Genomic DNA, 20,579 nt, shown 5'->3' with positions numbered 1-20,579 from the left:
ATTGATATTGCTACAATGACTTACTTTCTCTAAAATTGGTGGCAAAGGACTGAACAAAATTCAATCTATCTACGTCTCCAAAATTTACTTCACTGTCGCGAAACTAACATATCACCCCAGATCACGTAAGAAACAGATTGCCCGATCGCTTGGTCTAGCAGGCAACCCTTGTCAGGGAACGGCCACCAGGCGGCAACAGCGTCACACCCTTACTTCTGGAATCAACCACTAGATGGCAGTCCGTTCTGTGAAATATGTGGCAACATCGGCCGAACGCGTGCAGCTTTCCACTATTTGGCGTCTGTAAAGTACAGCTGTTTCTGACATACCGGAGGTAGAGGATCGAGTCGTCATACCGAGGACCTACGAGTATATCAACTGTGGAAGGAGTAGACGAACAAGTCCTGAACTAAAAATGTTCAGATTTCCCGTCAAATATAATGAAAGGTTACGCGAGTGGATTTTAAATTCAGGTAAATCAATAAATTAGTTACGAGTAAGAATTAATTAAGAGCCATAAGCATTCGATCCTATTTAAATTTTGTCGATGTTATATTCGATATAACGTGGCAGCCCTTCCTGTACAAGAATCATATCATATAATTTTTAAATGAAATCTTTGCTGCGATTTGGACTTTTTAAAACTGTTTATTCACTTCACTATCGTAATTTTGGGTGTACCGAGCGAGGTGGCGCAGTGGTAGCACACTGGACTCGCATTCGGGAGGACGACGGTTCAATCCCGTCTCCGGCCATCCTGATTTAGGTTTTCCGTGATTTCCCTAAATCGTTTCAGGCAAATGCCGGGATGGTTCCTTTGAAAGACCACGGCCGATTTCCTTCCCAATCCTTCCCTAACCCGAGCTTGCGCTCCGTCTCTAATGACGGGAAAACTATTTTTACGGTTGCCTGTTCCGCCGTAAGGACGGTCAATCTGTTTCTTACGTGATCTGCGATATCGCCACTGCAACACTAATGGCAAGAACTAGATCCTGCAGGTAACAAATGGCAGTCAGTAGAGCAGTACTGACAACATATGCACAGAGGAAAAAAATAATTTACCACCTTATACCGAAATCATGCTATATGATTCATTATGCCTCGTGGTTCATAGTGCCCCACTCTCCAATACGTTTAATCGTCACATTTACTGCACACCCCCATTTTACGCTTGGCGTTTTCATTAGCACATCTATAATGATATTAAATTTTACGAACATGACATCTTTCGTCGTGCGCTTTTCGCAGGTGCAGATATAAGTCCTCAGTTTTCGCAAGTAGTTGCAGCACTCGAATCTGCATTTATATGCTTCTCAGTGTTTGTTATTTCCGCCATTTTGTTATTCTGTTACGCGAAATACACTCTGTTTCATGGTATACATAAAGCCTTGTCATTTCCAACACATTTCTCCGGAATTATTAACTGTATTTACAAACCTATTAAGCTCGTAACTTCATATTCGGCGCCATATTAAGGAAAGAAATGGCATATGAAAATTTATTGTAGAAGCCTGCTGAGGACTCTTATAATCAAACTTGGTTTTATGAAGATAAAAATTTCTGAAGGTCTCAAGCATGTTTTCGATTTCTGCGAGACATCGTTAAACACTATAAATACGGCACATGAACACCTTGTAACCGAGTCCAGGTCAATCGAACAACGTCGACTATGCCCAAAGTATCGATTTCAAAAATTGTTTATGTTTACATGTAGTGCTCATGACCAGCTGATTGGGGGCGGCAAGAGACATGTGACAGTACATTAGTAAAGGTGTGTTTTAACTTTCTAGATTACTTTTGATTCCTTGTAAAGAAAATACAATCGAGTAATATAGTGGGTAATCGAATTTCACTTTGTAAGTTCAGAAATTTGCTTTGTAATACATAAAATTATGTTTAATGATAAGTATTTCTCATGTCTTTGAAAAAAACAGTGGTGCTGTTGCAAGGTTGCGTGTCGTATTCTCTCAATTTCTGCCGTAGTAAGTTATGTTGTTTCACAGAAACCAAAACTCGCCTATATAATGCTTGTAATGGTTCACCCTCTTTAATTAGACTACATGCAAATACACTTGGTATTCATATTGCAATCACTTTTCAAGTCACTATTCATTCCGTTCAACTTATTTCCCATGTTCTTTGCAGTCTCTGACCAAATTACGGCGTCATTGGCAAACCTGTTTTTATATCTTGTCGAATTTTAATTTTTTCCATACCCGTACTCAGTTTTCTCTACTACTGCCTCCATGTACATATTGAATATCACACAGGATAATTCATCTTTAGTTATTGGTATGTTTAACAGAAGTAGCTTACAGTATGGAATGGTCTGTGAATGAATGAAACCAGAATTTGTGCACCATATCTGATGATTTCGTTGCCAGTGGGTTGTTCAATGCTAATCTTTCTTCTTCCTGTCTTCATTTTGAAAGCTTTGGTTAGTATGTGAGGTTTCAATACATGGCTCAGTGTGGAGACAGCTGTCCATGAAAGGCAAAGGTCCAGATCTTACAAGGCTCCCCTTGAGCGCTAGATTACAAGTTCACTCTTTAGTAAGGCTCAGTTGTAAGTGTTGTATTAACAATTATGAGAGGAACAGTAGTAGCTGCTAATGACTTACCATAATGTGCATCAGGAGGGCGACAGAAAATGAGTGTCTGGTAGGTGCAGCAATCAACCATATTATTGAATGTATGTATTACTCTTCACAAAATGGACATTGTTGACATTCAAGAAATGTTAAAAACAAACCCCTAACTTGCACCATGACACTGGATGATGAAAAATGGAACACCACAGTGATCACAAAGGTTTGCACCATCAAGATCGAAGGCAACCTCCTTGGGATTTACAAACCTGCGGGATGCTGAGCTATGTATACTCTTAAAGAATGCATGTATAATCATATTGTTGTAACAGGGTGATGAGAATTGATCGAATTTATGGCATATAACCACATGTAAAACAGTCTCTTGTGGAGCTTATTGTGAAATTGGCCATCCTGTAAGATGGAACTGTAGATAATGTTTTATAGTCATGGGCAAAAAATAAACATCCATAAGCTGAATTTGCCTAGTGGTTCCAGATGGTGTGAACTGCAGTGTCACACACTTTTCAGGAGGGATGGTTTGCTCTAAAGGAGTATTATTTTTATCCGTAGACCAGGCATCAAGCAAAAGCAAGTTATTTTGACCAGCAATTGGTCAAAAGTAGTGCTCTTACCATAGTTATAGTTCTCTTACACACATTTTCCCACTCTTACTTGCTTTGATGTAGGCCTAAATGTTGGCTACTGCCGTTGCAAGGTCACAAACATGAGAAAAAAATAATATGTGACAGAGCACCTCAAACCTCTCACAGCACAATAAATAACTTTCCAGCCAATTTACGATCCACATTTACAGTCGGCATACTTGTATATAAATGCATGAAGGCATTGATGTTAGCTGATCTTGATGCAACTCTCTTGGTTCCTCATATTTCCAGGATTCCTTTCATATGCATTTCCTCTTCACATCCCAGTTAGTTGGAGTTGAGAACAAATTCCCTCCTAGCAATGGGATGAGTTTGTTTATCTCATCAACAAATTTTTGAGCCAATTCAGCAGTTTGCTGTGCATCATTAGTTGACACTTTGCATGAAATTTCGTTGTCTTACGTCTTCCAATTCCTTAGCATTGTTCGAAGCTACACAACCATCCAATGCTTCCCTTGAAGTCACTGTAATCTATGACAAATGCAATTTGAAATGTATATAACACAGTGGGTCACTATCATACACATCCCGTGAATTGTATAGAGCATCCTTGAAATGCACAAACACCAGTTTTTGTAACAAGTGTGCCCTGTTCTCCCTTGAATATCCATAGTTTTTCTTATGCACTACTTGGTGATATTGCTGTGGACTTATTTGAAATCTGTTCATAATTCTTTTTTTTATGTGGTGCATGATCTTTGACGTACAGAATTATGTTTAGTACCTGCTCCTTGGACAACGATTGTCCTTTACTATGTTTCACTGCTGACGGGATTTGTGGCTCCCTGTCCGACAAGGGTGATGAATTACATGGCTCAACAGCTGTTTCAATATCACTTTCACTTATTAAGCATGTATCATCATCACTGCACACCTCATGTCCATTGTCCACACCGTCAAGCATGTATATGACCACACATTCCATTGCCTCATCTTGCAGAAACACTAATATTTCATCTGCCACTTCTTTCTCACTATGTGAAATACCTTGAATTCCTCGCCAACTGTTGTACATGTAATGTAATGTTTGCGTTGTTTATAGTAGCAATTGCTTTGCTTCGTATCAACATCACTAGCACTGTTGTCAGATAATCGTTGACTAAGCAGCTCAACTACGCTCTGTAGCGTCATGCTGTGATCGCCATTGGATACCTCCAGTCATGCCCCCTGTTGCCATTAGCAGCCAATATTGTGGTTGCATGGTAGAAAATACATGGGGCAATGTCCGCCTCTGTAGCGCAGTGATAGTGTCACCGCCTGCCATGCAAGGGGGCCCGGGTTCGATTCCCGACAAGGGACTGGGTGTTTTGTGTCCTTCATCATTATTTTCATCATCATTGACATGCAAGTCGCCAAAGTGGTGTCACCTAAAAAGCCTTGCAATATGGCGGTCGAACCCCGAAGTGGATATCCCAGCCAATAAATGCCATACAATCATTTCTTTTTTTGTAAACATCGTTTGAAACCTCGTAGCCTACTCAAGGAGCTCCTTGTTAGTCAGATACGTAAAGAAAATATGGTAAACACATTTTCTTGATAGAACTCTTTCCAAGTTGGAACAATTTGTCAGTTTTGTTGCTACACTAGCTCTCACTTTCTATTTATCAGAGTGAAGCTTATGTTTTATACTGATATGCGGTCTTGCTTGTGTGGTTCATTCACCTCCACAAGTGTACTCTTTGTCACACACTCATTTTGTATTGTTCTTCCATTATCTTACACAAACAATACAAAGTCACACATATTTACAGTGAAATGTGAAACATAAATCTAATTAGCAGTTGTCACTGCCCATGGATAATGGTCTCTCTTTCCCATCCTGTCGAGCAAGTCTCCTCTGAACTGGGGTTGTGGGTGACTTTTATGAACTGTATCCATTTTCTTAAACCATTCCAGTCCTTTTCTTTCACCCTTCTTCCTTTCCCGTCAACCCTTCGGCCAGAAGAAGCAGCCTCTGCCTCCAAAAGTTTGCACCTTTTTTATATGTGTCTACTCCTGCCGCCACTTGGTGAGTAGATCATTTTATCTATCCAGTTGCATTATATTGTCAAAAATTGTTTATTTTCATTGTTGTGAGAGATAGTATGTAATACTGATTTGAAAGAATGGGAAACAACTGTACTGATGCAGATATTAATAAATGTGTATGCAAATATGTTAATATTATCATCACTCTAATATATGAGCAGTGAGCTTGGAAAACTCTGACTTCACATCAGATTTTCGCTTCACTGTTTATAAAAACTATGTGCAACAAGAAAATTCAGTTAAATGAGCTTACATCTTCCATATTCTGATCTCTTAAAACCCGCATGGACAGTAAACATATTTATGTGTACTTATGAACATATATTCAGTGTATGTAATCTTCAAAAACTAAAAAGTTGTTTAGGTATGAGAAAAATTTTAAATGGTAGAAAATATCAGAAACTGATGATTTACAGAGACATGGGGTTGAATCTCTCCTCTCTACCTCAGTACAACTGTCACCACAGCCGATGTGTATAGTCATTACAATGTTTGAAAATCAAATCAACAAATAGGGAAAAGCAGCTTTGCATCAGAAAAGATTGATTGTTGCTTAACAATATTGTAATATCACCAATTGAACAGATAAAGTTTCGAAATGAGGCAAACAGTTATTGTAACAAAATGATCTGGAATTTTAAACAAAGGAAGTTCAGGTTGGAATATCAACAATTATGAAAAGGATAGATTGCTATCCACATTAAAGATGATAATTTGAGTTACAGACAGGCACAACAAAAAGACTGTTACAAACTGATCTTTCAGCCAAAAACCTTTCTTCAGAAGAGAAGGGAAAACATACACACGCATTCAACGAGCAGGCACATCTCATGCACTTATGACCACTATCACCAGCTGATCTGACCAGACTGCAGCTATTATGTTGAATGAAAGCAGTTTCATTAAACACAGTTGTAGTCTGGCCAGAGTGGCAGGTGACAGTGTTCATATGTGTGTGAGGTGATAGCGTTCATGTGTGTGTATGAGGTGTGTCTGGTCATCTGAATGTGTGTGTGTGTGTGGGGGGGGGGGGGGTATTTTCTTCCTTTCTTTTCTGAAGAAAGTGTTGGCTGAAAGCTGTGTGTGTGTCAAGTCTTTTTGCTGTGCCTGTCTGCAACTCAATTATTTGGATGAATTAATCATACTAATCATATATTTACACACCTTGTACCACAAGGAATGCCACCTAATGTGCCACCTTTATGGTGAGTTGCACCGAATCCTTCTCATAATCAATAATTTGAAATTTTTTAGTACTGTTGCAGAAAATGCTCCCTTAATTCTTGCTTTTATTATCCTGTAGATGAGAGTTGAAGCACTACATTGCTAGAAGGAGAGGAGCAGCAAAGCATTTAATATGTAAAATTAAAGACAGATGGAATAATTGATCAGTACTTACCATCACAAGGCAACATTTTGAGGATTGCAAATTGATGAATAAAAGAAGAGGAGTAAAAGAGAAGGGGTAGAAAAAACTCTCCCTAGAGAGAAGAGGATGGATGGATAAGGGAAGGCTGGAAGGGAGGAGCAGGTCGCACAGGCCTCAGGATGAGATGGACTTACTGACAAGGAGAATAGGCCTATGTAATAAGCTGATTGGAAATAATATTACTCACCCCATAAAAGAGTGCACTTGCTACTTTGGAGCATTGCAGATTGATGCAGAGCTGGTACCAGGCAGACATTTGCACCTCCACTACTGACACAAGTCATGGCAGGAAGTTGATGGTGGAGATGGTTCTTTGATGGCTCAGGGGTGTCTTTGTGTACAATGGTTGGGCTCTCTCATTCAGCTTACCATGAAAATGAACCATGATGTTTATATAACATTCAGGGTGACCAATTATTGCCCCTTCTTCTGCATCTTCGTCAGAGGTATCTATGGACACACCTGCCTTCTTAGATGTTAACAGCCATGTTAAAACACACGTATATTTGTGGTTTGACAAACACTGGGGCATTCTTATCATGTCTAGACTGGCTTGTTAGATCATGTATCTTAATTCCCATAGACTTTGTTTGGGACTATGTGGAACTGTAGGTGAAACATACCAGTCAACGTCCTCACAACCCAGCAGCTCTACAGGATTTAATCATTAGTAAGTGGCTTCGGTTGGATGTGGCATACCAAAGAAACTTGTGGACTCCCTTCCTTGCTGAACTGAGACTATTGGCAAGTCTAGAAGTTATGTTATCAAGTAGGGTGATGTCTCTTGGGGGAGGGAGATGGGGGAACTAACTTATCCACCAATGTGCTTGTATTTAAAATAACTGAGGAAGCAGCTAATTTTTTAAAGAACCGTGGTTTTCTTACTAAATTACATCACTACATTTACCTGATGTAACACAAATAGTTTGTTGCAGTATAGAGAGAGTTTATTTTTAATCTAGTATACAGGTTAGGTTTCTAAAATTTGTCTCTTCTGTTAATGGAACATTTGAAAGAATAAAAGAAAATTTGATTCTGCACTAAATTTTGCCCTGTTGGTAGTAATATATACCATACTTACTTTCTTCTGGTGGTGTGAGGAGGGTCTTACTTGTCAGTGATCAGAGGAACTGCAGTTTAACATTGTATATGAGCCGTTATCTCCCTCAACACTTTTCAGACAATTTAATATCGAATTTTAGCAACTGTGTCTCTTGGAATATTTCAAGTACATAAAGTATTGCCAGGAGTAAAAGTACCCTAAAAATTTTAATATATTTACATTAAGACTTGAATATTAAATTCTGTTCTTAAGAAAACATTAATATCAATTAAACTGCTTCACTTGTACTGCTACTCGTACTTCTTATCATTTCATGTTTCTTTTTCCTACTAAATGTTCGTCAGTTTATACTGACAAAGTAGCAGCTGCAGTGCTGTGAATGCTGGAGATAAAATATTGTCTTTTTCCCATCTTTATGACTGTTAACTCTGCCTTAGATATTCCTGTTTAAACAATTGAAGAATGTATCCTCACCTTCTGTCTTAAGTAGCGATAAAGACAATGAAGGTTTCGTTATTACTAAATGACATGCTACATGATTAGGGTATCAGGAGATGTAAATGTTCAGTCTTTTAGGATGTATCAGAGATCTAGAAACAAGATACAAGCAAAATAGACAACAGGGGCAGTGCTTACACCTTAATCACTTGCAAGAATGGTTCCTTTAGAATGGCATGCCTGATTTCCTGACCCACCCCAGTTCAACCTGAGCTTACATTTTATTTCTGGTAAGTGGGAAATCAATGACTTGTTAAATTGCAACCTGCGTTCCTTATTTAAAAGTTTGAAAATATTTATTATTCTGTATTGGAAAGTCTTTAAACTGGAGTAAAAACTAGATGCTTCTCTTGTATTATTGTATTTTCAGAAACAGAAACATGAAGATAATAGTCAATACTGAATATTGCCATGTGCTTTCTATATGGGCCTAAAGTGAAATTTGTGATTTTATTTTACATAAGTTTTTACTTTGCATTGGCTGAACTCAGTCTTTTTCTCTTCCCAGGAGATAGTGAAGAATGGAATTTGAAAGCCCAGATGTTGAAAAAGATTTTCCAGGACTTTACGCATCTGAATCAGGAAAGAAGAGTAATGAAAGTGACTGTAAGTATTTCTGTAGCAGGCAATGAGAATTAATGCATATGCTAGTAAAAGTACACTTACAGTATACCAGGGCATTTCTGTTGCGTGCTGCAGCTGTTATGATGAATGGTGGAAAGTGAAGAAGATGAAACATGAGTTGGTTGACAGTAGCCAACACTCGCTCATAATTTCCTATGGTCTGTGAATAAAGATAACTGGAACTTTGTTTGACTAGGTTAGAAAATAACCACATGGAGGCACATTTGGTGAAATTGAAAATAAGAGATACAAGTAGGTTATCCTAATGACGAATGTATATGTCATGATATGCTACGCTTCAATCTGTGACACTGCTACAGGTCAGTCTGTCAGCTCATCTAGTTTCCTTCCATTCGATTTGTTGGCTTCACCAACTCGCAAGCAAATTGTCACACTCTAACCTAATCTAGGCATTGGGTTATGCTACAGGTGGGTCTGACAACATATCTAGTTTTCTTCCCACTCTCCATATCAAACACAGATCAGTTCACATATTCTGCCAAAACAAATCATTAGATTCAGATTTTCTCATTGGCTACCGTATGCTATCACCTGAATGGCTATGACCAAGAGAAATAAATTGCCAGCAGTAGCATACAGTGAAAGAGCTTGGTACACCATAAGTTCACTTAAGCCCAAATGCTCCATAAATCAAGTTAAATAAGATACACAGGCCTGTAATTTTATGTAGAAGAGGAAAATAGTAGGCTAATAGGAGAACATGGGCTGGGGTAAAGGAATGAAATGGGAAGTCATCTAGTAGGATTTTGCACAAAGCACAGCTTATCTCTGCTAACACTTGGCTAAAGAATCATGAAATGGCATTTTTTTATGTGACTAGGACCTGCAGACACCAAAATGTTAGTTATGTAATTTTGCCACAACTTGTTACATGGGCCAGTACTAGACTGAAAACTGCAAAACATTTTCAAGGGTAGGTGTGGACTCTGCTCATAATTTATTGGCTATGGACTTCAGATGGGTTGGAAATTAAAGAGGCGCGACCATAGATAAACTGAAAGAACCAGTGGTTGTTTAGAACTTCAAAGAGGGCATTGGGGAATAGTTGTCTGAAACGGGGAAAGTTGTACAATAGAACATGAACAGACGACTTTGAGAGATGAAGTAGTGAAGGCAGCAGAGAATCAATAGTTAAAAGACAAGACCTAGTAGAAGCCCTTGGATAACTCCAAAGGTATTGAATGTAATTGAAGAAAGGAAAAAAATATAAAAGTGTAGCAAGTGATACAGGCAAGAGGGAATATTGATGTCAACTGAGATGAACAAAAAGTGCAAAATGGCAAACTAGAAGTGGGTAGAGCAAAAAGGCAAAGCTTTAGAAGTGTGAATGATTATGAGAAAGATAGTTACTGCCTATAGGAAAATTAAAGAAGCTTATGGAGAAACAAGAAACAGTTGTCTGAATATAAATAGCTCTGGTGGCAAGCGAGTACTAAGAAAAGAGGAAAGATGAAATGTACAAGAAATATACAGAAGAGACATGAACTTCAAGTCAATATTATAAAAAGGTTAAAAGAGGTAAATGAAGATGAGATGAGGAATATGATATTGTGAGAAGAATTTGACTGAAATTTGAATGACGTAAATTGAAACCAAGTACCTAGTGTAGACAATATTCTCTCAGAATTATTGAGTTCCATATGATAGTCAGCCATGGCAAATGTATCCTACCTCATATGATATCGTTGCAAGGGATACTCTTGAATTATTGCAGGGAGAGGGCATTAGGGTCTAAAGCCAGGGGTGGGGTAGGGATCACCCTCGGCTGCTACATAGGCTCAGGTTACTTTTTGATGTGAACTGGTAAAGGAAGTATTGCACCCCAGATTATTTTTTATGTGGAATTAATTGATACCCTGAGAGCAGTGGAGAAGACGAAACTGCATCATGGCAGGAAATTTCTCATATGCTCTGGTTCCCTAAGTGCCCTTTCTGCTATTGCCCTCACTGGACAGGGTGCTGCAATGTGTCCAGGACCCTCGCATTTTCTTGCAAAGATAGGAAAAGGAAATAATTTTCTGCTGGGTTTCAGGTCACATAGGGATCTGGGGAAATGAACTGCTCATATGGCTACCAAGGAGGCTTTCTCCCTTTCACCTCTTGCTTGCTGTTCAGTCCCTCTGCAGGCTATTACCACATACATGACACAAAATACTTCATTTGGTGGGAAGCTCAGTGTCTGGTACTGGGAGCTGTAAGCTGTGATCAGTAAAACTGTCAGTGTGGCTGTGCCCCACCTCCTTCTGACCATGCTGAGCTGAAGAAGTAGCACTTAAGGCTCAGAGTGGAGCATTACACACTGGCACATGGCTTTCTCTTACATCGTGAAGGGTCACCAGTGTGTCAAAGATGTGGAGTGCTGTTGTCAATAAATCATCTTATGTTTGTACTTACTTCGAACAAGTTGGCTTAACAACTTAAAAAGTAATTTAGTCACTCTACGCTTTCCACTGTACGTACTACACACACACTTCCAGATGACTAAGACCATGCCCATGCTACCACAGATCTGTTATACACACATCAAAAAAAGTTTTGCATCACCCTGGTTCCCAGAACTTCTGAAGATAGATGTTGACTGTGGATATTCTATCACAGACACAGTTCCTTTGACTGTTCAGAGATGTCACTAAATCAGCCCAAAAGTGTAAACAACGATGCACGAGCAGCGCTTATTAGATGGAAGGGGTCTCACAGCCGATCAGTTCTAGCCATTCCACCAGAAAGAAGGTACATGTCTCGTGTTGTCATGTAGTTCTTCCATGTCTAGATGGTCAATACCGCAGTTCGATTGTGTCCGCATTGTTACTTTGTGCCAGGAAGGGCTCTCAACAAGGGAAGTGTTCAGGTGTCTTGGAGAGAACCAAACTGATGTTGTTCAGACATGGCCACAGAGAGACAGGAACTGTCGACAGTATGCCTCGCTCAGGCCACCCAAGGGCTACTACTGCAGTGGATGACTGCTACCTATGGATTATGGCTCAGAGGAACCCTGACAGGAATGCCACCATGTTGAATAATACTTTTCGTGCAGCCACAGGACGTTGTGTTACGACTCAAATTGTGCAAAGTAGGCGCATGATGCGCAACTTCACTCCCAACATCCGTGGCGAGGTCTATCTTTGCAACCACGAAACCATGCAGTGCAGTACAGATGGGCCCAACAACATGCCGAATGGAGCGCTCAGGATTGGCATCACATTCTCTTCACCGATGAGTGTTGTATTTGCCTTCAACCAGACAGTCTTAGGAGACATGTTTGGAGGCAACCTGGTCAGGCTAAATGCCTTAGACACGTTGTACAGTGAGTGCAGCAAGGTGGAGGTTCCCTGGTCTTTTGGGGTGGCATTATATGAGGCTGACGATATGGCTGTACGATACGTGAATGTCATCCTCCGACTGATAGTGCGACCATATTGGCAGCATATTGGTGTGGCATTTGTCTTCATGAACAACAATTCGTGCCCTCATCGTGCACATCTTGTGAATGACTTCCTTCAGGATAATGACATCTTTCAACTAGAGTGGCGAGCATGTTTTCCAGACATGAACCCTACAGAGAATGCCTGGGATAGATTCAAAAGGACTGTTTATGGATAATGTGACCCACCAACCACTCTGAGGGATCTTTGCCAAATCGCCATTGAGGAGGAGGACAATCTGGACAAATAGTGCCTTCATGGACTTGTGGATAGTATGCCCCAACGAATACATGCATGCATCAGTGCAAGAAGTCCGCAGCTCGTGATCTCGTGGTAAGTTCTCATTCCCCAGCATGGGTCCCAGGTTCGATTCCAGGCAGGGACAGGAATTTTCACCTGCACTGAGATGACTGGGTGTCATCTTCATCATCATTATTGATCCACATAACGGTTGGAGGAAGGCAACGGCAAACCACCTCGATTTGGACCTTGCCTAGTACGGCGGTGTGGGTCTCCTGTGTCGTTCCTCTGCATTCTGTCAAGAAGCATGGGACTTCATTTCCATTTCCATCAGTGCAAGAGGACATGCTACTGGGTATTAGAGGTACTGGTGTGTACAGCAATCTGGACCACTACCTCTGAAGGTCTCACTATGTCGTGGTACAACATGCAATGTGTGGTTTTCATGAGCAATAAAAAGAGCAGAAATGATGTTTATGTTGATCTCTTTTTCCAATTTTCTGTACACTTTCCAGAACTCTCGGAACCGAGGTGATAAAAAACTTTTTTTGATGTGTGTATTTCTGTGTATTCCAAATCTGTCTGTTGGAAAAACTGACTCAGCATCCCCGCATGAGAGTGAGAGGCTGACAGATGGTGAGACATTGGTATTAGGCACTAGCTCTTCAGTGTATTTCTCACACAGCAAAATAATACACTTGATTCTAAGTAAATAACAAGAAGTTCCCTTCATTCACTGAGACTTTCGTATACGGAGATGTGATCCTCTAAACTACCCAGAAACCCCATTTGAGAAATGACGCAGATGCATATTAGTCAGGAACTCCATCTATTCTGTTCCTTGGTTATTTTAGGAGGTCCCCCTCTGCTCATAGTGGTCAGTGATTATAGCTAAGCTATTTGTTGTCTGCTACAGCTGGTTATCAATTGTGGAATACCTGTTACTGAATGTGCATTGTGGAGACTCTGAAACAAAAGTTTGAATAGTGTTAGTTTTCTATATTCACAAGTCACAAACCCAGAGGCAATAGCCAGTCTATCTAGATTATTAATTTGACATTAATAATCTACATCCTCACAACTTTCTCCCACTCAGCCACCCACTGGTAAGTAAATAGGAATTCCTGATCCCCCACTTAGCTCCTAGATCCTTCATCCACTCCCTTTCCAATTATTTTAGCATCACAGTTGTGGATCAAGCAGATATTCACAGACTGGAAATCAATCGTCCTTCCTCCTCCTGACAGCTGCCCTTTCAGCCACATTTTACTTGCACCCAAAGCTCCACAGACCGAGCTCTTTCGATCTTCCGGTTAAAGATTGGTTACAATGTGCTCAGAGAAAAAATAACTATCTTTGTCTCTCTCAATTTCTCTTCAACATCCCTTCCTATATATGAGATATTAATAACTTCCTGTACCATCTCTCGGAGAGCACCATTGCCATAATCTCCTCACTTGCATCTCCATAGATGTTGTACAACAGCATTCACCATTACCATTGTCATGTTGCCATGGATCACTACTTCTCTCAGAAAATCCTGGCACTAACCCCACCACCTCATTCCTAATATGTAGCATGCCTAGATGATCCCTTTGTAAAGAACACAACCAATTCTTTTGCCGACTTGAGTGCTCTGACCATAATGACATGAACACTGATGGAATGTTAAACCATAACTTCTTCCTGTAACATGCTTGTCTAACTACGTTCTAACTCATAATTACAGGTCTTTTGGAGGCCAAATTGACACAAGGAAATCAGCAGAACTGTCAGGGGTATAATTATATAAATCTGTTTACATGCCACTTAAAGAAATTCTGCCTATCTGACCAGCACATTAGGCTCCTTGACTGTTTCATATTCACTGATGATATATTCATAATGTGGACTCACAGCAACAATGTCTACTCTCTCCTGCAGAAACTCAACTACTTCTTCTGAATCTGCTTCAACCTCTGGCCATATCAAACATGTTAACCACAAACACTACTGCCAATTTCATATTTGGCACCTTCTCCAAGTCCAAAATTCTCTCTGGCCCCTAAGGAGACTGTATCTGCAGTGGGAAGTAAGAGTTACACAAATATTATTTTAAAAACAGAAAAATTTCTGCCCATACTAGTTTATAAACAGATCTTCATCACCATTTCTTCCTGAAAGCCCGGCAAATGCTGCACCTGTGTTAACCAGCCACTGATTATTTCACCTCTTATCACCAATTACCCCCTGAAAATTGTAACCAGTTTCTTTTCCAGGGGTTTGTCAAATACTTTAGTTGGATCTCATTCTCCAGGATAAGAATTTTGTTGTTATGCTGCTTATTTTAACATATTTGCATGAATAGCTTTCTAGTTTGAACCCTCAGTCATCATTTAATAGTATCATGGAATTACAGCTCAAATACGAGTATATTTTTTTCCTATCCACTCCACTCTAATCATTGTTGCCACATTTGATTTCAATACCTCAATCTCTCTTTTCAGATCTTGTGATTATTCTGCCAAATTTGAACGTTTAGAATGCTTGCCTCAGACTTGTGTTCTTCTGAATGTCTCTCACCAAACATTTTCCCCTATATAAATATGTAGTAGTCTAGATCACCTCCACAATGTACTCTTCGTTTCTTATGAAGCGAGTATTAAACAAAGTAGCAATGCATACAACCAAAGCAAGAATCATTGTCTTTGTTTGATTTTCTAGCAGCAGTATTGATTGAGGACATCAGAAGTTTTGATGCTTAGCTTTGGATTATTTTCCACACTAAAATTCCCTTTGGAGATTGACGGACATAGTGCAACTACTATTGACAAGTTGTTGTTATACTCAAAAACCTGCAGTGAGCTAGCCGTAAAAATCAAGTCAGTGGTTTACCTGACCATAACATCATAGAAGAAAGGCATTGCCTTGCTGAATCATAAACAGTGGCTTGACCACTGCATTTAGGAAGAAATTACAGGGAAATCTCTGGGGAAAAAAATTATAAAGCAGATAGTGTGGATTGAAAATGAAAGTCTTTCTTAAACATATTCTTAGAGCTCTTCGAGACTTGTTTTCCTCTAAAGCAGATAAGAGTAAAACCAAACCAAAGAGAGGGTATTGTATTTTGTTTTATTGGTAATGTTATTTACAAAAGCAGCTTATGTTAAGACAGTGGACAAGTCAGTTTGTAAGTATAGAAGTGAACATGATCTCTATGCACACTTATTTAAAATTACAAATACTACACTTTCTACATCAAGTATTTATACAATGAACTTCATAAATTTGAAAATTCTTCAATGGATGCAGTGATGCTGTAAATATGATGTTCTTGAGTGAATAGCTCTTGGGATAAAATACCGTTGTTGGACAGAGAGAGCTCTAATTCAGAGTTCAAGTTGTAGTCAGGACAGAAACTTCATTATCAACAGTATTGTGAAATCCTCTGATCAGTTATTAAAGAAAGCAAAACTCGTGTACTATGCTCAATAAAGAAAACGCTCCAAGAGTAAGGCAAAAACAGTCTGGAACGTAACTAAACAAGAAGAAATGGAAACAAATAAAAATAGTGAATCAAATGTCATTGAACTTCCAGAAAATAGCTGTGACAGAAAAGATGACAGTCTCAAACGGTTGATCACAAAATTCGATGGTTATTGCCTCACAGTGGCAGCAAACACTGCACCTACTACTAGACAACCAAATACAGATGTATTAGGTTTACTTGTGCAGACACTGCATACGTCATGAATAGACAGTTTCAAAAATAAAATACCTAAGAAGACTACAAATTCAACAGCTCACTAATAGGTAGTAATTTTGCTGGTTGATATTTCTAGCAGAATATTAAAATCTTGTGCAGACTTGAAGGGACAACCCTTAAACTGTTAGTGACTCAGGATGTATTTCCTGAAGGACTTAAAAATTCTGTAGAAACGCTCATTTATAAAACAAGAGGTAAGCAAATCACCTTTAATTGTGGATATACTTCACTTCTTCCAACTATTTTAAAAGTGAATGGAAAAATGGCCTGTGGTTGAATACTGACTCATTTAACTGAACAGAACTTGTTAATGGCCTCTCATTTTGACTTTTGTGAAGGATTATTCACAGAGAAGCAACACAGGACTGCAACAGTGGAGTGCTAACAGAACTAAGCAAGAAAAATTACCATGTTGGAATATTTTGTAATCTTGAAAAACCCTTGATTGTGTTTATCATGAAAGTCTATACAGCAAACTAAAGTGTTATGGCATTCATGCCATTCCTCTTGCATAACAGAAAGCAGAGCACATCTGTTGTGTGCAGCTGAAGTAGGTACCCAACATAAAGGTAACAGGAAGTGAACCCCCCCTGCCACAAATATCCTTAGCTAAATGGAAGTGGCGTACTTGTACACTAGCTAAAAACTCTTCACAGGGCATTATTTCTTAAACATAATCACTAGGCAACATATGAGAAACAATCACAATCTTTTTTTTGAAATAAGAGACATCTTTAGCTTCCAGAGAAGGCATGACATAGATGTAAACTTTTGTACCTAAGCTAACGTAACACCATAGGTGATTACTAACTAATCTAATTGAAGTTCAGTGTGGACTGCCACTTTGAAAGTTTAAGTTCAGTCTCTCAATAGATAAACAATTTGACTATCACTTTGCAAATTACACAGCATAAACTGTCCAGCAACTAGAACTGGTCAGCACTGTTGGTAACTAGGAGACAACTGTAGAACTGAAGGACTCCTGGAACTGGCTGAGTGTCGGCATGCAGTGACTTAAATCATGTGCTCGGCGTACAAATGTATTCCTTTGAACTGTTTGGCAGCTACGTAAAATAGTTTGGTTTTCAGCATTCTCTCGGGTGGCAGACATAATTATTCACAGATGAATGGCTAATTTGTAGTGGGAACACAAAGTATTTCCTAAATGTGTGCCATCTATGAGGGGCCTGAACTAGTTCCTTGTATGTGCACCATCTATGAGGCGGCTGATCATACTATTTGTGTCACCATACTGAGACTGCTTGTGTGTGGCACCCTCTGAGACTAGCAATGTGTACTGCATCCGTTGGACGCACAGGAGTATCGTGGACAGACTGTGTCACAGACGCAAAACTAAAATCAGAATGTTGTTCTCAACCTCCTTAAATGACCTTCTCATGACTATAAAATATTGATCTCGAGCTGTAATATTTTTGATGACACAAGCAACTTTAACATGTTGTTTCTCACTCAAAATTTTCGTTGTAAATTACATTTTGCTCAGTGACTAAACGAGTTGTGTTGCAAGTTGCAGAAGTTTTATATCAGGAAATTAAAGTTGTATTTTGTGTACTTCTCTTGTAGAATTCAATGGTGACAATGATTGCTGATCTTGATTACAATTCATTCCTGTGCACTGCAGGTGTCCTAAGTTTGTTACTTTTTGGATTAATCTGCATTTTTTTTTAGCAAATCTCTCTTTTTCTTTTTGAGATGAAAATCCAGTGCACATGATTTTTTGGTTTTCTTCATTTATTAATAAAAAACATGTGCCTTACTGAAATAACTCCAGCACAACTGTCATACTGAGCGGGGTGGCACAGTGGTTAGCACACTGGATTCACAGTCAGAAGAATGACGGTTCAAACCCAAATCTGGCCATCATGATTCAGGTTTTCCGTTATTTCCCTAAATCGCTTCAGGCAAATGCTGGTATGGTTCGCTTAAAAGGACTCAGCTGACTTCCTACCCATCCTTCCCTAATCCAATGGGACAGATGACCTTGCTGTTTGGTTCTCTCTCCCAAATCAACCAACCAACCAACAATTGTCTCATAACAACTGAATAACAACTACTGACCAACTGACTCTCAGTTTAACAACTGCACTGCTTTGACATGTCATCAGCCTTTATTTAGACTTTTGACAATGCATCATACTTTCAGCTTTATTACAATTACTGTTTGATGTAGACTGCAATGAAAAGAGATTAATACAAATAATTTCACATGTAACATGGAGGTCATTGGAGAGTATAAATATATCTTCAGTTACCTGTATTATGAACTGTAAATTTTTTCCATTCTAAATTTTATAAAATAAATCCTTTTAACAATTAATTTTAGTGCAATTAAGTTTTCATTACAAATAACTGTATTTCAATTGCTTACAATATGACTGTAATGCTAAAGATTTATTATTCTATACAAAAAGCATTTTTTCATTATGGACTGAAGATTTTTTCATTATGAACGAATGATTTTGTCATTTAATAAAATTGTGTTAAGTTACTTCCATTTGTAGTGTGATTATTACTCTTCATGCCGTCGTACAGTGATTAGTGTAAGTTAAAAATTAGAACATGATTACACATACATATTTTCATAAGAAGATTATTGTGTATTGTTATAATAAAGGGAAACATTCCACGTAGGAAAAATATATCTAAAAACAAAGATGAGTGACTTACCAAATGAAAGTGCTGGCAGGTCGACAGACACACAAACAAACACAAACATACACACAAAATTCAAGCTTTTGCAACAAACTGTTGCCTCATCAGGAAAGAGGGAAGGAGAGGGAAAGACGAGGATGTGGGTTTTAAGGGAGAGGGTAAGGAGTCATTCCAATCGCGGGAGCGGAAAGACTTACCTTAGGGGGGAAAAAAGGATGGGTATACACTCGCACACTTCGTTTTTAGATATATTATTGTGTATTGTGATATTTAGCAGCTCAACTTTAGCCAACATAGCTCAGATGAAAGCTGAACAGGCATACAACTGGCTCAAAGCTAACAATTTAAATCTTAATCTCTCAAAGATTCATATCATGTGATCTCAAACAAGCAGTAGTGGCTCGTTAGCACAGGAAGTAGATATTAATGATCATGCACTAAATGAAACACACTGAGTGAAATTCCGTGTGATCTAACAATGAAAAATCCAGGATGGAATAATGACAATACTGTCACATAGAAGAAGGTGTAATTAGATGAATGACGAACAGTAACTCCACTTAACGAAGGTTTGTTCAGCACATGCAAATACAAGAGCACGGAACGAATTGTAGTATTTATACGGCTACAGAACACATACAGTATATATACGGCTGCAGAACATTACAGTACAATGATTCTTGACGTTTGTGGATACTTCTAGAATGTACTCGAATCGAATATAGAAATTAAAATTGTACAGACCAGGTGAGTTTTGAACTCATGACCCTCTATGCAACAGTATAGCATCATAACCACTACATCACAGTGCTACTCAGCTTCTTCTGCGACATTGCTCCCTCCTTAAGAGAACAGCGTCTCGGTGTTACGTCCTCCTAGTTCGGGAACAAGTCATCGGTCCTGCATACTCTGACGACTCCTGATGACTGATTCTCTCCCTGGTGGTGATCTTATTAGAACTTCTTTTGCCACTATGCCCTTCATCACCTTTCCGCCTGTTGCCGGGTTGCAGGCTCTTTTAGGGCTTCATTCGAAGGATGTGGACCATATCTCTGATCTTTCATTGTCTTGTGTCAGGGTCGAAATCTTCAACTTCATAAGTAACATCAGACAACTGTCTTACTACCTTATAAGGTCCAACATAGTGTCAGAAGCTTCTCAGAGAGACCGACCTTCCGAACAGGACTAAAGATCCAGACGAGGTCACCAGGCTGGTAGACAACAGGGCAGTGGCTCGCGTCATACCTTCAGTGATTGTTCTCTTGAGCCTGCAGTGTGCAGAGTCGAGCTAACTGCCAAGCTTCCTCAGCTCTGGTTAACTCCTGGCCGATGTAGTCGTCGTTCACGTCATCAGGATGTAACGGAAACACAGTGTCCATTGTCGTAGTCACCTCAAGCCCATGCACCAGAAAAAATGGTGTAAATCCTGTGGTGTCTTATTTGGCGGTGTTGTAGGCAAGCCTCACAAAAGGTAGCACCTCATCCCAGTTGCTCTGCTCAACATTGACGAACATTGATAGCATGTCGGCCAAGGTCTTATTAAGGCGCTCAGTAAGCCTGTTAGTTTGCAGATGGTTGGCA

General features: G+C 39.3%; 1 protein-coding gene across 2 annotated transcripts in view; it reads left to right on the top strand.

Moving 5' to 3' along the window:
• Positions 1-1,630: 1,630 nt before the first annotated feature.
• The window catches only part of LOC126484606 (ralA-binding protein 1), a 124,660-nt gene continuing 105,711 nt past the window's right edge, over positions 1,631-20,579 (top strand). The window contains exons 1-2 of one of the 2 annotated variants that reach the window (XM_050108185.1): positions 1,631-1,771; positions 8,782-8,879. In XM_050108185.1, the coding sequence (XP_049964142.1) occupies positions 8,795-8,879 (85 nt within the window). In that variant the 5' untranslated portion in view covers positions 1,631-1,771; positions 8,782-8,794. Of the gene's footprint in view, positions 1,772-1,837; positions 1,857-8,781; positions 8,880-20,579 lie in introns of those variants that run through there. The other variant, XM_050108194.1, reaches the window with a different exon arrangement.

The sequence above is a fragment of the Schistocerca serialis genome, chromosome 1 (assembly GCF_023864345.2).
Source record: "Schistocerca serialis cubense isolate TAMUIC-IGC-003099 chromosome 1, iqSchSeri2.2, whole genome shotgun sequence".
NCBI classification, from domain to species: Eukaryota; Metazoa; Arthropoda; class Insecta; order Orthoptera; family Acrididae; genus Schistocerca; species Schistocerca serialis.
Note: the sequence above shows the minus strand (reverse complement) of the source record. Positions and strands in the feature narration are given on the sequence as shown.